The sequence below is a fragment of the Megalops cyprinoides genome, chromosome 16 (genome assembly GCF_013368585.1).
Source record: "Megalops cyprinoides isolate fMegCyp1 chromosome 16, fMegCyp1.pri, whole genome shotgun sequence".
Classification (NCBI taxonomy): domain Eukaryota; kingdom Metazoa; phylum Chordata; class Actinopteri; order Elopiformes; family Megalopidae; genus Megalops; species Megalops cyprinoides.
Window position 1 is genome coordinate 19,488,663 of NC_050598.1, and position 23,492 is coordinate 19,512,154.

At 39.6% G+C, this 23,492-nt stretch overlaps 1 protein-coding gene across 2 annotated transcripts; it reads right to left on the reverse strand.

Annotated features, from left to right (window-relative positions):
* Positions 1–710: 710 nt before the first annotated feature.
* Positions 711–22,156, reverse strand: tgfbi (transforming growth factor, beta-induced). 2 transcript variants are annotated; one of them, XM_036548643.1, is made up of 18 exons: positions 22,005–22,156; positions 21,434–21,532; positions 11,185–11,249; positions 10,200–10,357; positions 9,666–9,830; positions 9,113–9,259; positions 8,566–8,707; positions 8,107–8,319; positions 7,143–7,280; positions 6,749–6,891; positions 6,007–6,143; positions 5,322–5,452; positions 2,893–3,017; positions 2,604–2,630; positions 2,297–2,399; positions 2,093–2,166; positions 1,618–1,642; positions 711–1,438 (listed from the first exon to the last, which is right to left on the reverse strand). In XM_036548643.1, exons 1-18 carry the CDS (start codon positions 22,118–22,120, stop codon positions 1,377–1,379), a joined length of 2,070 nt encoding a protein of 689 aa, XP_036404536.1. In that variant the 5' UTR covers positions 22,121–22,156; the 3' UTR covers positions 711–1,376. The 2 variants fall into 2 exon arrangements, with proteins under 2 accessions (XP_036404536.1, XP_036404539.1); XM_036548646.1 differs by lacking the exon at positions 2,604–2,630.
* Between the last annotated feature and the right edge of the window lie 1,336 nt (positions 22,157–23,492).

Consider the following 23,492-nt stretch of genomic DNA (forward strand, 5'->3'; position numbering starts at 1 on the left):
TGCCGTGACCTTTTGCGTGCGGCATATTTTATCTCGCAATATTTGGACTTGTTAAGTTGTCTTTTGGCAGCCCTCCTCCGCTGCTGGTAGCCCAGGCCGCGCTGCCCCCCCATGGCTGAAACAGCCCGGCCACGTCTGGCCCGGACTGTAAAACAGTTCTGGAATGTCTCGTTCGCTGTTCCGGATCGTTCGTTCTCAGGCCTGCCAGCTGGGAACTGACTGCCGAGTGCATACATCCACCTTTCCCAACAGCACTCAACCACAGCCCCCTCCCTCCAGCCTTTACAGGGAACTATGATTCACAGAGAGAACTCAATGACTCAATGATGAGCTTATTCCAGACAACATAATATAATCACGGAATATTATAAACCTGCTGTTAAGATTCGGTTTGTATCCTCTAAGCCCATTGTTAGGTACAGGACAGGCTAATGACTTAAGATTTAATGTAATAATTTCCGATTTGAAGATGGTTTGATGGTTTGCTGTCTTAGTTCATTCTAGCAATAATACTATACAGCTATTTGTGATGAATTAATGTTGACTCAGTTGGGTAATTTTAAAAAAACTGGTAACCAGAATAGATTTTTAGACACAGTATGGTTCCATATTTTTGCAGTACACTGTTGAATTTGACAAGATAATTGTGAATCATATAAACTAATTATTTAATGAACATTGAAAATGAATGAAAACTATAACACTTTGGCTACAAAATGAACATTTTATTTTGAAATGTGCAGACCTGTTCTTATGCTCTACACAAAAATCCCTAGTACAGTATGTTGCAGATGGGTTGTGTGTGACTTGCATATGAATGTGTGCTTTTTTAGCTTGTCTAAAAAAACACAAAACAGATGGTATGAACTGAGCTTCTGAAATGCATGTGGCCAAATAGCATTTTTAGATTCATCTTAAACCATGCAAACATGCTACAGGTAAATGATAAGGAAATACCATATACATTTTTCAAAAGTCTGGTCCAATTTAACAATCAGAAATAAAATGATAAACAGAGTCATTTCAGGTGTATGAGTATTCAAAAAAAAATTAACGAAGCTACATCAAAAAAATCACTAAATGCCGTCCTCCATTTAAGTACCACACAATGCTCACATCAGATGAACAAAAATATCATTCACCAATCTAACGCTGGCCTTTGGTATAAGAAAACAATCATACAAACATGTCTACCAAAATATTTAATCTCTGCATTTACTTTTGCTGTTTTGTTTAACTTTACAATTGTGAAAAGGTACAGACTCATTACCCGCTGAATGTTCAAGTGTAATAATATATTCCTTAGCAAAAGGAATTATTTTTGAAACGTTGGTGGTTGAAATGTCTTCAAACCGTTTTATCCTGCTAAGCACCAGTTACTGAGTACGAGACAGGGTTCGACTGGAGTGACTTCTCAAAACCTTCTGAAACAGATCATCTGGAAAAGGTTAAACGGAACAAACACATTAAATGAATGACAGCCCTAAAGAAAAGCTTTATATTGTATCATATACAGTGAATCAGTATTAGTTCACATTCTGTTTCATTAAAGTTTTACACTCAAACAACAAAAACAACACAGTACATGTAATTATGGAAATTATCATGACACATTACCGTTTTTAACAGCCTGCCTGTGAGTCTGTAAGAAAAAAAAAAGAAGAAAAGGATATATTATTATTTAAGGTGAATTAAAGTTTGTGCATAAAAACTCTATGAAAGAACATTCAGACATTTCATGCTCACTCGAAAAATATAATATCAGAGATAATATCAAGCCTTGTCATGCTGAGAGAATACTAAATATCACTGACATCTGTATGCCTTACAGGAAGATCAGTATGAGCAACAAAAAAAAAATCACCAATCCTGAACCCGAAAGCATTGATTATATATCTAGGAATCTGACTTATTCTGACTTGTCCTTTATCTAGCTAGCCATCTGCTTGCTGATCTTGCAAATCACTATCATGCACAAAGCTTTGTGAATAAGTCAAAGAAAACCATTGTAACGGTTTGTACATCAATTTGGAGCTGGATCAATTTGCGATCTGTGACAAAAAAAGTCCACAAATATTGTCTGGTATCTTACTCTCACAGTAGAGGTGTGCCTGAACACCCTTGCACCCTTGGCTGCCTCAGGCTCGTCACTCATCACTTTCGGAGCTGAAAGAGAAGGAGACCGTGAAGTGGCCTGCCTGCAGAGTCCTGGTTAAGATGTACAGTGGGCACCAAGTTGTACTTGGTCACAGAATTATGGTGACAAGGTCTAGGGAATTTGAGCTGTAACTCTTACGCAGTGGCTGGATGATTGAGCCCACAGCATGGACGACTCCGTTGGTGGCCATCATGTCCGCTTCAGTCACAGGGACCTTGTTGACGTGCACAGTGTAGTTCCTCTGAGAGAGAGGAGGACCCCACCATTAGAACTATGTTATAGCAGGTTAACATTTATCTAAAAGCTTTCACTTAGTCTTCACATCAGAAGTCTCAACACGAATTATTTTACAAAGAGATGTATTGAAGAATACATTGATTTCTGCTTTTTAATTAACATTTCATTCTGAATTGTACATGTAACGTGTAATGCTATGTTCATTTACCCTGGATGCGGGCATCGCCAAACTCATCTAGGAATAAACAGATAGTTATATTAAAACATGAAAAAATAAAAAACTAGGAACTGCTCACTGAGAAACATCAAGTATAAGCTTAAATGTACATATTTAGGTGGGAACTGAACAATTACGTCATACTGTTATGCATTATAGTCTTTTAGGTTTAAAGGGGGAAGCTGGGAGTGATACCACTGATACAAAAAAACTGCTATCTTAGATACAGGAGGAAGGTCAAGGAGACAACAGCACACACCTCCCTCCCCTCCCTACCCACCATGCTCAGCTCCAGCCTTTCTCCCTGCAGTGGCTTCATCCTGGTGTGGGACCCCACTCCTCCGCTGACCAAAAGTTCCTTCCCAATGTGGTACTTCAGAACGCCGGCCAGCTGGGTAGGGTTACCTAGGAAACACCAAGAGGTGTCAGGAGAGCACTTGGAAACACGCAAGCTTTTCCTTCAATATTGTCATCTGGGGTTGAAATTTGACTCCACCAACCAAAAACACAAGAACAAAGAGGGGAAGTGGTACATGGATTGTGGTCACCCACAGTTCAAGGTTTATGCATGTTGCAAAGGCAGGAATGACAGCATTCTCCCAAGTGTGAACTAAAAGCAGTGACAAATCCACTTTGCCCAAACAAATCAGTGTTTTTACACTAGCTTTGTGAACATGGAAAGCAATCTATGTCAACCTGTGTTTTTATTTATTGTCTTTTCAATTGTTGTACTGTACATGATCTTACAATTTGATCTTAATATTAGTATTAGAATGCATTGCTTCAATGTACACACCATAACATACATGCCATATTTTGTTACTTTCCTGTGAAACAGACTATAAACATTAAGTACCTATGTCAATGTCCTCATAGCAAGCCTTTTACAGGAAGAGAATAACATTTACAGACTGACTTTGAGCTTGTTTTAAAGGAAATGCTAAAATCCTGATCTGTCTGCCAGGATACCAGGGCACATGTTTGAATGCATCTGTTCTTTCACCAAATAGATGTACTGAGGGGAAAGCTTCGGAAGTGTGAGCAACACTGTGGTTTCGAGAGACACAACAAAGGAACCTTTAAAGACAGCTGTCTGGCTGTAATGCGCGATGACTCTCAGGCTAGATGCTGTCTTTGTGGCAGCCAGAGGAAAAGTTCCTGGGTGAGGTAATGATCCTAATGATGTGAAGCTGCTTTAACTGGAAGAGATACAACCTCCGGCTCTGAGTCACTGACAATGTTGCCGAAAGGTGCCAGCTGTAACTCCTAATTAAGTCACCATTTGCTGAAGTGGGAGTCCTCCCTAAATGCTGTATTCCTGAGTTATAAATGCAAAACATGTCTTGTTTATAATACAACTCCATGACAGCTGAGAATGGAAACAAATACATAAATTAGCAGAGGACCTATTTTTTTTACAGTACAGCTTTGTTGATTAAGGGAATGAATGGCCAGATGCTGAGTCAGTCATGACTGTGTGTAATACGTCAAGTTCAGCTTTGTTTGCAGAAGACCCAAATGGCCAGTTGTGGGGGAGGATAAAGCCTAGGGAACCAATACCAAAATGTGTTTTCACTTAAGAAGACATAACAATTGTAGGGCCCTGTAACTCCGGACCAGAAATGACATGATGGAGTCATTTGAGGTCTGATGAGCATTTTTGACCACAGCTGGAAGATACTGCTTTCCATGTACAAGAACCAAGCACAGCAGCTGCAAAATGTACAGGGAATATTTTTTTCAACATGATTTAAATGAGCAAAGGGAATAATTCCAAAGTGGGTGCAGCAATTTAAACAAATTTCAAATACAGAAGACAGAGTTGTACAGTAAGTGCCTGGACTCTTTGAAAGTCAGCCGAAATGGCACCAAATCAAAGTAAGGGTATGGCTTTACATGTTATGAAACAAGGTTTATGTTAAAAGTTGAACATCAGTCATCGTGTTCTTGCTTGAGGCTGATAAGGCTATATTAAAGATTTTAAGCTGTTTATACCCTCTCTTGGAAACACATCTCAAACAAATGTTACCGCATCAAAGAGTTGTCTCATTGCACCTTGGCACTCACTTATTTATGTTTCGGAAAGCACAATTCAACAATTGTCAGACCACACATGTCCTCTGAAAGTGGTTGTTTCAACGTTCTGGTGCTGAATCATGCCTTGTCGTTCAAATATATGCAGATTTTTTTCTCTAGATAGCCTTTATGTGTTGCAATGATGTGGAAAGCCTAATATGCTTTTCATTAGCTGGTAAGCGCTCAAATCCTCAAAGAGAAGCATATGATTTACTGAGCAAGATATAGAAGGCACGCAATCCAGTAATACATAATAATACATTGTAATACAGTAAGACATAATACAGAGCTTCCCAGTTCATTGGCAGTCACACTTTTCGGTACACTTGATGCACAGGAAACCTTTCAGAGTCTTTGATTACTCCCCTTTTTTAACAGCCTAATTAGTATTTTATTTGTGTCAGTGATGCATGCTTACCATTGTTTCCTGTTTCCACTAAATCTACTTCAGGGAGTCATAAAAATCTTTTGCACCTTGTCAAAGGGAAACGAAACCTCTCTCACATGCCTTTGATACTAATGGCCCCTTTAAATGTAGCAGCCTGCAGCTTGCCGTGAGTGCAATGCTAAGCAGAATTCCGCCAGCCCTGCGCAGTTCCATGCTGTGCTGCAGGCAGAAGGAATAGTCATTACCCAAGAGCTTATTGAGGTCGGCTGCAGGCATGGCACTGAAGGCTTCGTTGGTCGGGGCGAAGACGGTGTAGGTCCCAGGCTGGTTCATCATCTCCGTAAGGCCAGCTGTCTGAATGGCTCCTACCAGGGTGCTGAAACCAGGAAGCCTATTATTGCATTCACACCACCTCAGGACGCGCAAAACTTTAGCAATGAGGACAATCTGTAACAGCTGGTTAACTGTAATGTGACATCAGAGGACTGAACTGTGTCACACCATTTTACTTCAGCAGCATTGAAAATAAGGTGAATGAGAGAAGTCAGCATTTGACTCCTTTTTCCCCTTTATGAAAGAAATGGAGATAAAAAATGCTGTGAGAGTGGGTGGGGAATGCAGCAGCAGCAATATACTTTGCAGCTGTGCATCCTGTTTGTCTGTTAAAGCCATTAAGCCATTTTCCTAGTTTATCCCATTGGGTATCTCAGGAGCTTTACAGGTTTCAAATAAGCTGTTGGCCACAAACCAGAGTTTAAAGTTATCAGTCAGGCCACACCTGTGAGGGATCAGCTTTTGCATGTAAGACAAGTTTTTTTTTCTTTACCTTTCCTTCAAGTTTGGTGAAACAGTCTTATATTACATTCAGAGCTAAAAATGGTGTTTTGTGTGCAAAGTAATGTAGCAGTGAAGGCTGGCATTTTCCCCTACCTGAATCGGTCATCTCCCTTGAGCACATCCATGACTGTGCCACTGGGTGGGGTCAGAACCTTGTCCACAGTGAACATGGTGGCAAAGCGGCCTGTCTTGTCGTGGGCGGCAATGCAAGCATTCTCGATGCATAGATTCTGTGGAGGACAGCGCAGACAGGTGAGACTCTGGACAGACCTGTACCTCTTGACCGCTGGCTCAGAAGCAGCCAATGGGAAGGACTGTGTGACTCCAGATGGGAAGTGTGGGTGGTCTGTAGTTTCCATTGAAAAGCAGAAATGTGAGAGCTTACTGTACAAATTTCACCCGCAACCCCAGAGAGCACGGCTGTGGTTGTTGGATATGAAAACAGGGGTATGAAATATGTCCCTTGCTCTGGGATTTTAGCTGTGTTTTCTTCAAACAAGTCCATTTATGAAGAGCAATCCTGCTAATTACTGGTTAGAAAATCTGGTCTGGAAATATCCGGTTAAAAATTTCACATGGTGTATCCATTGAAGAAAGTGAAGGATACCAGTGATACATTATTCACATTTTAAAATAAGAAGAAACACAATTTTGCAAATGCACAGTAGTTGGAATGCTGAAAGTACCCATATCTAACTCTATAGCTGAACAGATGCTATGCAAAATAAGTTATAAAGCTGAGACAGTAAATAATTTAAATATGTCGATTATTGTGTCCTCTGAAGTGATAGAATCTATGAGATAGAACCCTTTACATCTCCTCAAACACACTCACATTGCGGTAGACGAACACCCTGAGATTCAGTCCTCCAAGTGTCTCCAGCACTTGACCATGGTAAAGGCTTTTGGAGGACAGCTGTTCCTTTAAAATGTGGTTCGTCAGCAGCGTCTTCAGTTCATCAGTGACTGCTGGGTCCTCTGTACACAACAGTGTCACCTCCATGAACACGTAGCACACCTTTGATAAATCCTTTACTTTATCGTATATCATTTATCATTTATATGTTTTAGAATATGGTTTTCTGAGAAAAAGTCTTGATACATCCAACCAAATGCTTTTCCTTTATTTTTTCTCATATAATGGCATTTAATGGCATTTAAGCTGGGTCCACACAGTAGTAACAAAGCACATATGTGCTGTAATTGAAGCAAAAAGATGATTCTCTCACCTTTGAAAGCTTCATTCTGAGGAGCTAAAAGTGTCAAAGCTTCACTGCCGGTCAGATGGGAATCCAGGCCAGCCTCAACAAACATTTTGGCTGCTGTTGTAACACTGGATCCCTGGGCCAGCTCCAACAGGGTCTTGGCTTCAAGGTAAATAAAACAGACATATCCTGTTCATATGTATGTTCATAAACCTTGGCCCACTGAGTGTGATGTAGTGAGTATGGAGCTAGACTTGAAAGCAGAAGATCACAGGCTTGAACTCTAGGTGGGCTATTGCTGTTGTAGCCTAAAGTGAAATACTTGTCATGAACTGCTTCTGTAACTCTGTATACATGGATAATACTATAAGTACAAAGTCAAAAATATAATTCTCCCTGGATAAGGGCATCTACAAAGAGGATGAGTGACATAATAATGTAACAATTATCTGTATTTGAACTGTCTCTATCATCATTTGAAAATGTAACGTCATTAACCTTCTGGTAACAGTTAGCACAACAGAGCAGTGGCGTTGATCCCTGACTGAGTCAAATCAAAGACTTAAAAATGGCCTCTCTTTTGAATTTGTCATTTAACTAATGACTTTAAGTAAAAGCCCTACAACAGACTAACAACCTGAGTGTGCAATTACTCTGCTGAAGGTCTGACCCACTGACTTACTGTATCAAGGCTAGATAGCCTTTCTATCACTAGTTTGACAAAGTTGAGGGCAAAACCAAAATGCTTATGCCTTTTATTTACCAGCCTTCATGACCAAATAAATCTTTCACATACCATAAAGGTCCATAACAAAGACATTAGCAACTCTCAGTCCTACCTTAACAAATCAGAAAGACTACTGGCATCAACTCAGCAAGTTAATAATATTTCCTTACATCAAACTATCTATATCTTTGGTTCAAATTAGAGCACATCTAGCTCACGCCACATGTCAGCATATCAGGAAGGTTCTGCATGGTGGCCCACCTGAGTCTGGGATGAGGAGCTCGTTGATGTAGTGGACGACGCCATTGGTTCCCAGCTGGTCCTTCAGGCCGATGATAGTCTTGCCATTGAGTGTCATCTGGTCACCATCACAGCCCACCTCCAGCACAGTGCCCTGCAGTGTCTCCAGGGGTGTGCCAGCTACGATGGACTCAGAGCACTGCATGTTCTTCAGAATGTGGTAGTTGAGCAGGTCTAGGGAATCACCAGAAAGAACAGCCCGCATTTGCAAACTTGACTTTATCTAACTGGCCTGTTGTCTTTTCTTTGGAGCAGAGACCTTAAAGACAAAGTGCCAGTGCCTCTTTGGTTCTTGTGATGACCTTATTTTTCCTGAAATTGATCCTGCACTATCATATATGGTTATGTACAATAACTCACATTGTAACTCACTGTCATGTTTGGAGTTGTTTTGATATTTTTGGCCTACACTGCACCAACCTTTCAGTGCCACGGGGTCTCCCAGGATCCTGTTTAAGGTGTCTGGTGGGATCTTCTCAAAGGCCTCATTGGTTGGTGCAAACACAGTGTAGTGGCCATCAGACTCCAGCATAGTGGTCAGACCAGCAGCAGCAACAGCAGTCTGTTACACAGACAAACATTCTTAACCAGAATACCTACATGCTTACATCTTCTAGTCGCAATGTGACATGGAATGATGCATCTGTCAGAGGGACACCTGCATAATAGCTTTTAATTCCTGCCTCAGTTTAGATTGGTGAAGGCAATTATTAAGACATTATGTAAATGGCCATGTTCAGAGATCATTAAGTACTCAAAATACCTTTCAACCATGTAGATGAGAAACTGACTACATTTGGTCATTTACCAATCATTTATGGGTGACTTGAGCTGAGAGAGGGGCTGTTGAAAACGAATAAGGCCATAAAACCATCATTTCCAAGCATTATTTTCTTACAAGATGGGAGATAAGGCACAAAGAGGTATATCCTGTTGTGGGAAAGAAATAATATGCGTCTCAACTCACACGCAGAGTCTCCAGGTCGTCGTCAGTGTCAATGAATGTGTGGATGTTGTTCGTGATGGCTGTGATGACCCGGTCAACAACATGCACGATTCCATTGGTGGCATGCTGGTCTGTTTTGACCAGACGGGCACAGTTCACGGTCACAATCTTTACAAGGAAACAATAGAAAAGAAAGTCTCCTGAATGTGGTTTAAACGTCATGCCCCCAAAACTGCTGTGCAGTTTCAATTTGCATTTTCAAATGTTCTGCCAAACTGGCTAAATAGTGACTTAGATCCAAACCAAATGCTCCATAGACTCCTGGACGCAGTAAAGTGTACCAAAACATGCTGAGACAGAAGGTTGAAAAGAAACAGCGGCCAACCCACATGTCTGAAGTTTCTTGTAAAATGCACATTATGAAATGCAGGGTCTTTTTTCCCAGCCCCAGGAAAAAAAACGTTTTCAGTAGTTATTGACAGCTGCGGGAGCTTTACTTTGGCTCACGCAGAGCTGTCTGGCACAGATGGAAATCAGCACACTGATCTAAAACCAATAGGGGGGTGACACTCACTCCATTGGGGTAGTGGTGAATGTGCACGTCAAAGTCCTGGTACATGGAAGGGTAGGATGAGCCGTGCTTGAGGTCATCAGAGGTCAGGCGTCTGTTGACCATGTGGTAGTGGAGAGCATTGAGCAGCTCAATGTTGACATTGCTCACCAGGGCATCCAAGATTTCCTATAGAGTGGGAAACAGCAGCAGCACACTGACTTCACGACAGTGGTCTTCTTGAATTTAGCTCACTGGATATAGTATACTGACTGAATGACAATTACACTAAACTGCACTACTGTCTACCTGTCTGTCAACAAACAAGTCTCATGTCTCAGTAAAGGAAAGAGTCATTAGCTGCAGCCTCCCTCAGAAAGAACCCCTTCACAAATATCAGCAGCCTACATACTGAAAATCAAAGGATTTTCACGCCATGTTTTTCAAGTCAAATATGTAACATCACCGAAGAATATTTCTGACAACGCTTTGCACAGGAACAGCTGAGGAGTTAAGGGGGTGTAGCTGTAGTCTGGCTGAGTAAATGAGGGCACTTACAGTGGGCAGGGCTGCCCAAGCCTCATTGCTAGGAGCAAAGAAGGTGAAGCTGCCAGGCCCCTCAATCTCTGCCTGCAGTTCAGCCCTTTCTGAGTACATCTTGGTGGTGGTGGCTCCTACCACACCCAGGGTGTTGTAGATGTTCACAAGGGGCAGGGCTGTAAGACATATAAAACCATATTAATGAAGGCCATCAATTCTGGGCATGGATCACAGGGAGTGTTTTATATGGTACTTAAATCACCAGCTACATGTGGATTTCAGAGCTGACCTGTTACATCCCAGCACTACCTCTGACTGAATACTGTGACCCATTTTTAGGTGACAATGTGCTCCTTGAAATCAAAACAATTAATTTTATGTTCTCCGTAGAATAACAGGTAAGTGAAAAAATGTGGATGCAGCACTTCAGATCCACTGCTGTCTACTACCATGTATCGTCACTTAAGAATGAGGCAGTACGTCATTACTTTAAGAAACAATTTCTTTGAAGGCTACAATGATGAATATGATTCTGTTCAGTATCGTTTGATAAGAGCTTTTCTTAAACACATTAGGGATATATACATATCAAAAATACATGGGGGAGCTATACATGGAAGAGTGGACAGCTATTTATATTACATTGCTCTTATCAAGAATGGGTAAAAAATATATCAATAAAATATCAATAAAAAAACCATATGCCACATAACATATCAATTACACCTCAGTGCTAACAGAGAAATATTTCCAGCTTGTGAGTGCATTTTTTAGCTGTCTGTTCCACGCTAGAGAGAGCAAACTAAAATGGTTTTCACTGCTGCACCAAGAAAAGATGGGACTGACTGCCTCTAACCCGACTGCACCCCAGCTGGCAGTATTTTATCACATACACAGCATACAATTCAAAGCGAGGGCTAAATGAAAGGTGCTGTTATTGGTGGGTGGTTATACTACATTTGGCATCAACCCCTATGAATAGTACTGGGCAATGCTAATTTACCTGCTGGACAGCCCTTCTCCCCAGGAATCTTTTCATAGCCAGGGCAACACTCATAGGTGATCACCCTGCAAAACGAAGAAAATGCTGTTTAGTTCAATTATTGGTTGTGATTGACACCTTGTAACCACTCTATATGCATTTCATTACTTTCATGTAGCATGCTGACAAAATGTCATGATTGCACCTTTTATTACTGAAACATTATATGCCATTTTCATGTCTTACAGTTATCACAGTGTGATAACCACTGAGTGTTTTTACTGGCCTCTATAACAGCAACCATGGCTACAAATTTTGAATCATATCTCAATGCTTCATCGATTTGTTGTCTCATAATGGAATTGATTTCCATAGCACATTTAAGTCTGTTTTTCCTGTTGGACATTGCAATGGAAAGGAATATTCTTTTAAATAAAAACAGACAACATGCATTTAGGATGAGATCAGGTCATAGTGCTTTAATAAATCAGTCTGTAATGAAAGAGAAATTGCAGTGAAGGAGGGATTTGCTTGACTTCATCACATTGATATTTCAGCCTGTTAAAGCTGTATTACTGATACTTATCTTCATCATTCATTGACTCTCCATTTCTGTCTCCTTAAGACCTGAGAAGCAGACCTTAAGCTGTTGGGTGGATGATGTCTACATCCTGTCTTGCGTGACGAAACCCACTGAACAACCCTGCTGTGAATCTCCATTTTGTGCCTTTCACATATTTCCACACTAAATCGACACTGGTTCGGACCTGTCGTGAAGGACTGTAAAAACCAATTCCCTCAGAGACTCAGAGGAATCCAGAGACACAGAGTTGGCAATGAAGAAACCCCTTAGAGGACAGCACGGGGCCAATATTGACTACAATTCAAACACTGACTCTTGCCAATAAAAACACATGAGAAATTCTTCAGAGTGGCCAGGCTAAGGTGCACTCCCTCAGCTACCGAAGGAAATTTCAGTCTTCCAGCACAAAAACATATTTCATTCACAAGAAAATATATTTATTTAATATACATATCATATTATATTATACATATATATGCTTTCTGCTACATGCTGTGGAATTATATGCTATTCTATTCCCACAAGAAACTCCCCTAAACAAATACGTCTTCATCTTCACCACTGCAAAGTTTTATCATGATGTCATGAGAAATGTAGCCATGTGCCGCAGGTACATGTGTGGCCATGACCTTTGGCAGCCATTTATACATAAGTCAAACAAGTTTCTCAAATTTTAAAATGCAACTGACTCATTCATTAACATATGAGACTAAATGAAAGAAAACTGTGGGTCATTACTGCTATAATGACACAAGCCATCAATCTGCTAAAGCAGGAAATGGAGAGTTCCAGGTTTATACTAAATCTTCATTAAACAGGAATCTCTCCCAGCTACCTAACTGAAGCAATTCAACTGCTAGAACAACATAAAATCTGACAACAATAAAAAATTCTGGTATAAGATGTAAAGTGATGCCATATTTCGCTACTTTAAAACACAAAGTATTTTTTCAATGAGTGAAAAAGATTGATGCCTATCAATGAAGGCACCAGTTTAAACTGTATAGTATGCATCTGCTATGCATTTCCATAAGAAAAACGAGCAAAACACCACCTACCAGATATACAGTATTACTGTTGTTGTGTTAACCCACACATTGAAATCATTTGAATCTCAACACAATTCAAACAGTCTGTTTTCACTGTCAGTCTTCAAATACTCATTCCAAGTTCAGACTATCCTTTTCTACCATGGGTTCAAACCTCACAGTAATACCACAAACAAGTGAGCCCTTCTTTCTATCATCTTTGTTCCCTCTACCCCTTTGTCCCAAACTAACACCACAATGTGCAATGGGATCTTTCTTTTCCAGATGGCTTAAAATATTCAATGCTTATTTACTGCTTACACTTTCAAAAATGCCACTAGAGTCTTTTTCATATTACTAGAAAGCTCTGCACATGACTTTTGAAATTCAATAACATCTGGATTTTGATTATAAAAGTCACTGAGGCATGGAATTCATTTGAAGTTAACTGTAAAAATACTGAATAATCTTTATTTGAATGGGAAACCCAGGAGAGGTTCCCGGTTTCATTAGATGCCAGTTTTCGCCTCCCTGCTCTTTAAAATAATCACTTCTCATGATGTTATCAAGTAGATTTAGGCAGCAAAGGATCAAGGCGTGTACGGGCAGCAACACTTGACCATAATATGATAAAGGAGGAAACTGCAAAGCTTCAATGTCATGTTTGACACAACTCTCATTCAACTCTACCATGTCTCTCTTAGTATCGTATAGGGTGGGAATAATATTTTTAAAAGATATTTTAACAAGGAGTTCACTGCTACAGATGTAAGCAGAACCCTTCATTCTCAGGGCATTCTCATACTAATGGCGGTCTTCACAATACCTTTGCTGCTATACTTTTTACAACACAGCAGTATTTGTATTTGTATTTGTAACTGTAATTTGACTGCAAGACTAGGTATTTCTCCAAGCCTAATCCAAGCAGGTGTTCTTACCATGAACCATAATGAACTATTCACATTTTAATTTTCCTTAAATGGCTCAACCATAAAAGTAATTTCTCTTTTTTGCCTTTTTGATTTATCCATGTTTCAGTCAGGTTCTTAGTGGATCATGCAGCAGATATACCCTGTTCACAAGGTGGGAAAAAAGAACAAACCCCACGTCACCTGGAGACCATTTCGACAGCCGTTACCGCACAACTATTTCAACATGCTACAGCTGCAAACTCCTCCCTGTCTGACAGCTCCCTTTGAGACAGCTAAATTGGGTAACGACTACAGAAATATACCTAATTGTCTGTTAGTCGCTTTTGTCTCTTTTAATGACCTTTGATGTTTATTGGAAAATATTGCCTATTAAATCTTAATCGTAATCCTGTGATGAGTTAATGGTGCATACAAATCATACACAGAGAAGCGTAACAACACGAGTAACAATTTAAGCCCTGAAAGCAAGCTGTATGATGTGCCACTCCCACAGGCTCTGAATCCCATTAGCAAAATTGATCTACTCAATATACTTCAATATAAGTTATGACATGAAATTGCCATACCTTCTCTGAAGTACTGTTTATTGTAAATTGTACAGAGAGTTTAATAGAAGAGCCTATATGTTTGTTTATTATTAGACATACTTAAAAAGAATTTAGCATTAATGGTAAATTGTGGAAAAAGGAAAAAAAAACATTGGGTTTCCTCGGATTTCAGCCAAGAACACATGCAAGGCTTTAGGTAATCAGCTGGTATTAGCATCAAATGGCAAGCAGGTCAAAGCAGTAACTCCAAACAAAGACTGCGATTCTGACTTTGGTAGATGGGGGTAACCCCGCAGAACACAGAAGTGCTCCAAAGGAGACTGAACTGATTCTCAAAACAGATGGACACTCAACACCTATTTGTCCTCTGCCAGCATAAACAAAGATGGTAGCCATGGATATTTGACAAAATAAACAGTTTGGGCTGCATAAGTCAAACACTGTGTACATTGAGCTTTCCAAGTGGTGTGGTAAGCTGTCTATCAGATGTCTAGCCAAAGTGGTCACAGGTTCATTATGGAATTTATCTGTTTAATGCATTTGTATTTCCCCGTTGAGTCATCTTGCCTCAGGCTATGTGTTTTTGCGGTTCACTTCTTCAGAAAATATCAAATTATGCTTTGACTTGGAGATATCTAGGAGTAGGTGCATGCACACTTCCAGACAAGACTCATTCTCAGGAAGAAACCGATTTAAAAACACAAATTTATAGCACGGCTATAAATTTAGTGAATCTACTAAAAGCTTCCCAAATAAAATGCCTAAAATAACACTGCGTGCTGCCCTCATCCCTTTGGATCACTCTAAAAGAATGTAAGAAAATATATCAATGACATTATTAGTTACCAATAGAGGGCAGTCACATAGCCATGTAGAAGGGACAAAATAACGCTTTGAATAATTATGTCCTTCCTCAAATTTCTAAAACAATTTGAGTTTAAGGAAAATCATGTGGCCAACAATTATGTCTCCTTGCAGCTTTTGTTGAATGCTGTGGAAATATCTGGCTATGTGGAAAACCCATCTCCGTCCCTGTGTGCACAGTCATAGATTTCGACTTGAGCTGCCTTCACTTTAGTCATCACTTTATTCACCATTGGGCAACCAATCAGATGAGCAAACCCTGGCCCAGCAGACTATGGCATCGCCATGTGTACTGTCACCAAGAAACTGCGGCTGACGGTTTTTGCAAGGCAGTCAGACGGCCGCATGGGATTGGGTTTGGCTTGGTCCTGTGCCTTCCTGGGAACGCGATCCAAAAAATGGAGAACAAACTGAAACCGGGAGCAACTTCACAGTGCTCCCTGGTGCGTTCTGAGAACCCAATTGACTGAGGAAATCGCTTTTCTCATAAAAAAAGAGACAAGAATTACATTTTTCGATGCACGGTATGCACCAGAGACAAACTCAGCTATAATAACAGAAGCATTCCTCTGTGTATTTTAGGATTTCAATTAAAGGCACCCCAACTGTGCTGAAGTATTAAGTGGTGCCACAGTGGAAAGGACAGGCCTTTCCAGCTGATTACCGTCAAAGCCCACCCAGCAGCCAGGGGGAGGTCGGTGGAGGTTCAGGCTCCGGTGCTCACAGCCCCCGACTCCCCTCAAGTGACCCCCCTCACGGGAAGCCCACACAAAGACAGGGATTGTTAGCTCCTTTATACAGAAGGCCGGCCAGCCAGACGTCTCCACACTCCCGTAACGTAAAAGGGCTTAAAAGCTTCGAGCAGATGTCAGGACATCATATGAAATTTGTGCCGCTGAAGTTTTATTTCGCCATTTTCACAAAGCCTAGTCTTGCCCCTCTGGACAATCCTTTTCAGTTACCTTATCATACAAGGTTGCTGACACACATTTTGCTTCGGATGATCTTAAGTGCTAAGAAGCTATGCCATCGGGGCAAAGGAGAGAGGCAGCTGCTGGAAATTCTGTAACATTCCTTTTGGGAGAGATTCCTCTAACCACATGAGTGATTTGTTTGTGTTTGGGGTTATTAGGCTGCCTAAACCCCCCTCTGTAAAGCGGCCATTTCCTGCAAACAACCGGCAGCCCACTGCAACCTTTGGTTCCACTCTTACTTTCAAAATAATTGCCATGAAAGAGGTACAGTTTTACATTTCTTTTCAGGTGCAACGGAAAAATGTGCACAAAATGGTCTTCTAATTCTTTAAAATGTCTCCTTATATCGTCGTTCATATCTCAGTTATTATATCTCAGTTTTATATTGTTTATATCTCAGTTATTACGGTTTTCATGCAGTATTTAGTCCCTGAAATAGTATTTCTGATTGCACAGCAGAGCTTTTCATGAAGGAATTTTATCTTGCTAAAAAAAAGCACCCCACACAGCAGCACATATGGAAAAGAGTTTCTGTACTGCAAGAGGCATATGTATTTTTTCAATCAGATTTCAGATGGATACCAGCCAGACACGCTCCAGTGACTATTGATGTTCAATGTTATGCTAAAGAGATCAAACAGAATCCTTGTGTCAATATAAAATAATAAAACTGTTTTGTATTTGGAGAAGAATTATTAATATTATGCACCTTTCATGAAAATAAATGTGAAATCTTCACAACAAATATAATCTAACAAAAAAATATAACAAATATAATCCCAAAGATAAGAAGACCTATGAATCCATTACACTAGGTAGGATTAATGTCTTGCATAAATAACACACACCATTCCAAATGGCCGATACCACAGCATCAAATAAAAAGTCTTTTTATAATCTACCCTGAAATGTTGTCCCATGTCAGGAGGGGGCTAATCAACTTTGAAACAGCTGAATAAGAATATAAAGAGATTAATTACCTGTACACTTAACCATAATTTCAGTTTGATTTTTGTTGCTGTAGTCTTGTTTTTTATTTCCTTTTTGTGTCACGACTGCTCTCTGTAAGAGTTATCTACAGCCTTATTTGCTTGTTTGAAAAAGTATAAAACTTGAAAAAAAAACTTGAAAGGATGTACACAGTGGCCGAAGTGATTTCTGTTGACATGAAATTGGCATGGAACGTTTCATCTTTTGAAAGGTTTTGTTTACCATAAACACTTGAAAATTACTGCGCTAACAGACCAAAGGACTAGTTGTCTGGTATTTTTTTGCACTGTTTTTAATTCCTTCTCCCTTCTCATGTCTGCAGAGGAACTTCTGCTGGGGGGGTGGCTTAAACGAACAGAAGCACCTTTAAATGACTGGTGATTGATGCCTTTTTGCAGTTTCATTTGAGAGCAGCCTTGAGGGTAAATGCCAAAGCTCTGATCAGCTATAAGTTGAGGCCAAACCCAACCTGCTTAAATCTCACCCTGTTAATGAACATCAGATTACATTTGTCACCACAACAGCTTAAATAGTGTGCAGGGCGGAGCAGCTATCGATCTAATAAATTGCAATCAATCTAATATGTTATCTATCAATCTAATAAATTACGATTAAGACAATACACTAATCCATCATGCATCTCAATCATGGAAAACACAAACCAACTTCCCTGTACAACAGGACAAATATTTTCTGTGCCCAGGAAACAATATAAATGTGTGTCAAATATGCAAGGAGTATGCACATCTCTGTCAGTTGAAATACTATTAATTCAATCATGAATCATGATTAATCTATATAATTACACGAATCTGAAAAAGTAATATGGATATGTACTATATTTAAAATATAGGAGTCCATACATGGTGAACACATGGTACCGCTGCCTGGCAATTCCCTTTTCTCCTCTGAGAGCTTTCAGAGGAAGGATCTGAGCTCTGTTTGCCCCAACTGATCCTTTCATGTCCCTGGAATGTTAGGCCCAGTGACTTTGACTATAACACTGTGCTCCCTGCAGAGACGTAAAAACTGATGTCAATCAAGTTAGTGCTGCCGTCCTGCTTGTCAATGCATTCATGGCTTGTCAGCCTCCCAGCGGAACCGGTGGGGCCTTTTAGATTGATGTCTGTAATCAGAGTCGTTGACTTCTCTCTCAGGTGGTTAAATGATTAAGCTGAGCTATGACTGAGCACTGGAATTAAAGGGCACATGGTATCCATTACAAACTCAGACAGTCCCCTTTCTCTCTCTCTCTCTCTCTCTCTCTCTCTGTACTGCACTATTATACCTTGTCAGCTTTGAAAAACAAATATGTTCTTAAGTTGTTATGTTATTATGTTCTTATATAGGTGCTCTGTATGTCTGTGAACACTCTATGACTGAGCTGTACTTGGAATACTTCTCCAAACTTTGAATTGACAATAAACTTTAATATGAGACAAAGTACTCTTCAAAAGCCAGCAAATGATGGAAGTGCCTGACCAAATATCTAGATTTTGGTCTGTTCAATTCATGTTTCCCCATGTGTGGTTAGAAAAAAATTCATGAGGGTTCTGCAAGAGACACAGTTTTCAATGTTCCTCAGTATGGCTTTTACTGGAAACCAAATGATGTAACAAAATTCTCCTGAAATTACACTTTTGTCTGAAAATTCCACAGTACTCCACTGTTCTCATAAGCCATTAATACAGAACAGAGAGAGTCATTTGGTCAGTTTTTTTCTTTGTGGCTACTGTTAATTATTCCCAGAAACAATGTATTATACTATATACACTATCATTATGAGGTGCTTCTGAATGGCTGGACAGATATATTGAATGACCAAGTTAAGATTATTTCAGTTCACTATATAATTATGGTCCCCTTAAAATAATTTCAGAAGATTAAATGAATCTGTTACCACAGAGTTCTCTAGGCAACAGTTTTTAACACTCTTTTTAAAGAACAGACATTTTTATTGATATAGTGAAATGATTACTGTTCAACATTCAACCATGATGTCAGGTTTGACTGAAAGCAATAATTTCCTCCATGGTAAATGTCTGTTATTAAAAAATATAAAACTTTGCTATTACAATACAGCAAAGTACTATATCCAAATGTTGCATTTTATAACATAAACATTACATTAGATCTGAGCAAACATTTGATTATCCATAGGAATTTACCAGTAAATTGCACAGCACCACCAAAACCAGAATTTTTTATTATTGTTTTTGGCCTGCAGTAGTTATAATTAAAGTAGTCCTAAACCAATGTCAAAATCCTCACATTGTACTTTTATTCTATTGTAACGAGATCCATTTGAAAAATGACAGCCAGTTAAGGACCACCACTTTTCCATAGGTAAGTGATTGTAGTACAGATCGGAGTCAGGATCAGAGACAGGATTTCTAAGCCATGTTCCAGAATGTGACTCTACAAAGCAGTGTTCTGTCAAAGGAAAGAAACACAAATGTTTTTCAGGTGCTGTAGCAAGTTTAGTGTCTTTGGCACGTTTAGACTCCAAAGTGCCCACCTGTAGGCCAATAATTGCCATTGTTCAAACAGTTGTAACATGGTGAGGGATCACTGCTTTCGACCTCACACTGCTGTGTGTACACCCCATTGGGGCACTATAACTAATGAACTGTGGAAATGTGAGGCTGGCAAATGGAGGGGATTCCGGAGAGTGATCTGTCGCTGGTACATAGGCAAAGAAACACAAAACATCTTCCTGGATTGTAAAGCCAAAAATGTGGCTCACCATGTGTCCAAACACTTTGGACAATTTCCAGCTTCTAAAAATTATGATTAAATAAAAAAATTACCAATCATTTGTATGGAGCAAATCTGTCAATCTCATGTCACATGAAAATGTCTCAATGATCATTGTGCTCAAGACCAAAGTTTTGATGGCATTCACAAAGTGGAGAAATAAAATGAAAGTATGATCTCGGCTAACATACAATGTGTTGTTACACTTGATTTTTCAACATGCTTTTAATATTTTAGTCTCCATTAGTCTGATAATAAAGACAGTATAAGAACTGGTCGCCTGGTAGCCCTTGATGTGTAAAATTTGGCTTCACACACCAGGTAGAATACCCCAGAGCATTAGACTCTAATGGTTTTTCCCTTTTCCTGGAAACAGCTCCGGGGTTGCCTGTGTGCATGCAATTGTCCACATGTTGTAAAAAAGACACTGCTAACGTCCTTGTATGAAGAGGCCAAGCGTTTCACTCACTAAAACTTTTACAAGATATTTCCTCTCCTGAATTTGGGGAGATTTTCTCTGAACTTGTAAAGTACACCATCCCATCCAATCAAGACAGAGGCATAAAAATGTCTGCACTCTCAGACTCTCAGTTCAAGCCAAACCATCAGCACCTGGTGTCTGCTAAGCATTTTATTAACATGTTTAATGACCTCATCTCACATCTTGCTAGACCAAGAATAGGGAATTTGGTGAACAGGAAGAATCTCATGAAAAGGGAACAAAAGTCCTTTTTACATTTTTTTTTCAAACGTTGCCGTTTTTTCTTCCAACTGAGCAAGACGACTGTGGAATATGATGCAACACAAATATATATATAAAAAATAAGAAAGCTTTTCTGATCTCCGCCTGGCTGCTGAAGTTGATCATAAATGCAGTTACTGAATGAAATATTCACACCAGGAAGCCACTATGGTTAGCTAGCTAGCCAGCTGCTATTCAGAATGCTGACGGAAAAAATATGCATTCGTCTCTAGTCATTTCGCTCCTATTTATCGTGACTAATACAGGTTTTCAACTCACTGCTCTGGCTGTGTGGAGATGAAAAAGGACTGTCATTAACTTAATCAGATGTAATAACTTCCAGCACAGTATAAAAAGCTCCCTTGAACTCTTTGAAAACGCAAACATTTTTTCCACGCAAATCTTGGACAGGCTGCAAAGCTTTCTCAGTCTGAACGTCATCAAAAAATAAATTACACTTACTGAAATGCGAGACACCACAGCACCAGCCTCTGCAATTTAAAATTCTTTCATTTTGCATTCCGAAATATAAGGGTCCTGTTTCTCTGGGCTTAATTACTGTGATCGTTCAAGAGCAAATCCGTATCAAAAATATACAATTTTGGAAGAAGCTGATGTTTCCTTCATAATTACACATACTACTCTCTCAGTGTAGATTGTAGAATATATCCTTTCATTTCGTAATACAGCAATACAGCGACTGCTTTGGCATGATCTGCAGTAATTAAGATGACATTTGCTGACACTTAACCAAAGTGTATACAACAACCAGACTTTTGATAACATTAGAGTCAAACAGTCAGACACGCACCAAACGTAATTATTACAGAAAGAACAAAAAAGTTAACTCACGTTGGCTTGCCGCAGATCTTTCGATGATACCATTGCTTGCAGTTGGTGAAGTACTTCTTATCAGTTCCTTGGATTTGCTGCATCGCGCATACATTGGGGCTATGGGTGACGGAACACCAAAAATAAATAAATAATACTCAGTTCATTCACTGGACCCAATGCAATGCATCCAAAATAACAGAACAATTGCACTTGATGAATGGGTGCAAAGCTGCACAAACAAAACTCGTGACAACATTTGAAGCTATTTCTTTCTTTCATTTCAGCTCTAATAAATCTGTTCAAATTTAGTGTTCATTTCTTTCCACAAAATGCAGAAATAGCCTTACAATATGATGCATTTTTATAACGCCTAGCATATGCACTCCATAACTTAAGAGGAAGTCAGTATGAGTAACTGAATCTTTCTTTTTTGGTAACAACACTAACTGGAGAATACATTATCCTTACAAAGAAAACAGTTGAAACCTGATCTAATTGAAAAGGTAAATAGCGTATCCCCACAAAAGGTATTCCGGCATCGATAACGTTATAATGTGCGTAATTGCGAGTAATATGGAGAGCCTCATACCCATGTTGCCTTCCCCTAATTCTGCTGTGCTGAAGAACTGATTGATAAGGTGACTTCGCGACACAGAGCGTCGCAATCACCGCAAGAACCAAAGACAACAGTGTAAAATGCTTCATTTTGTCCCGGTAAGATGCCCTCCACGCTCCAGACAAGCTCCTAGAGGTTGAGGGTGTAGCGCTTGACGGTGCTTTAATATATACGGACGGGGGCGCTTTTGGGTTGGGAGGGGCTTGAGACGCCGAGCAATTTGAGATATTTGAGCGTACTGCAAAAAAATGTAACTCACGCTGGTTTCTGAGTTTGGAGTTTCCCTTGTGTCGTCGAAAAAAAATGCTAAGTTTTTTTTTGATCTCTCTTATTTCCACAGGGTGAGGTGAAGATTTCGTTAACTGCAGGTATAGCGACATTGAGTGTGAATAAATGCAATATTAATTTCCATTTTACATTTCACACCGGTAAATTAAATTTTACCGATCGACATATTTTTATGATAATATGGAGCACAGTGCATTAGTGGAACTGTAGAATAATGTGAGAGCAGCGTTTTAATTTTACTGTCAGCATCTAGATTACATTATTACTTTCGCCAATACACAATGTGTAATTTTCCCATGTATAGCTATGTTTTTTTCTTGCAATTCTACTAATTGCAGCAATTACCGTCATGTACCTTTAATCATAGGAGCCCTCATCAACGTATTTGAAGAGCTCGTTTAATAAAGTGAAGTAGTTAGGGTGAAAGATTTCTTTGGACCGCAGTTTCACACGAAGTCCTTCCTGCAAGAATGTCACTCCTTAGCTCAGTGCCTTTCATGTTTAATAATATAAAAGTTCAAAAAAGATGCTGAGTTCCAATAATGCCAGTCACAGGGGGGGGAAGACTTTCCTGTTTAAGCCACCATGAAAAATAAATGCCAATTTTGCTGTTGAAACAATGTCTCAAGGCTATTGGCACAGAATAGTTGTAATTACATATTGAAAGAAAGAGGGGAAAGGTTCAAATGAGCTTAGCTTTCACTGATGAGGAACAAGCAGCAGTCAGTGATGGCTCCTTTGTGTTCACTTGCCTCTAGGCTCGTGTTAATGAAGGTAAAAGCATTGCTGTGTCTATTTAGGTTACTCCAAAACTGAGGATTGGCACAAAGATATTCTCCCCCATAACAATTATTCTGATATGCCCTTTATTTTCTTTGCCAGATTGTGAAGCTAATCTTTTAAGCATTATGTAATATACATCTGAGGAATACCTGGAGATAGATGACATAACATGCCTCTCAGGGTAACCTCCACTTCTCCAGGAACCAGTCAAGGCCCACAGCATGAGCTCCGATTGGAGTTTGACTCTTTATGCTCAGTTGCTTTCATGTGATTTTGATGAGTAAAGTCTAATTTTTTATCTCACTTATTAGGTGGTTGTTTGAGTTTTCATTATTTCATTGATATGTTCAGCATTGTGCTGTACTCAGAGCCCAGCAAATACAATATTCC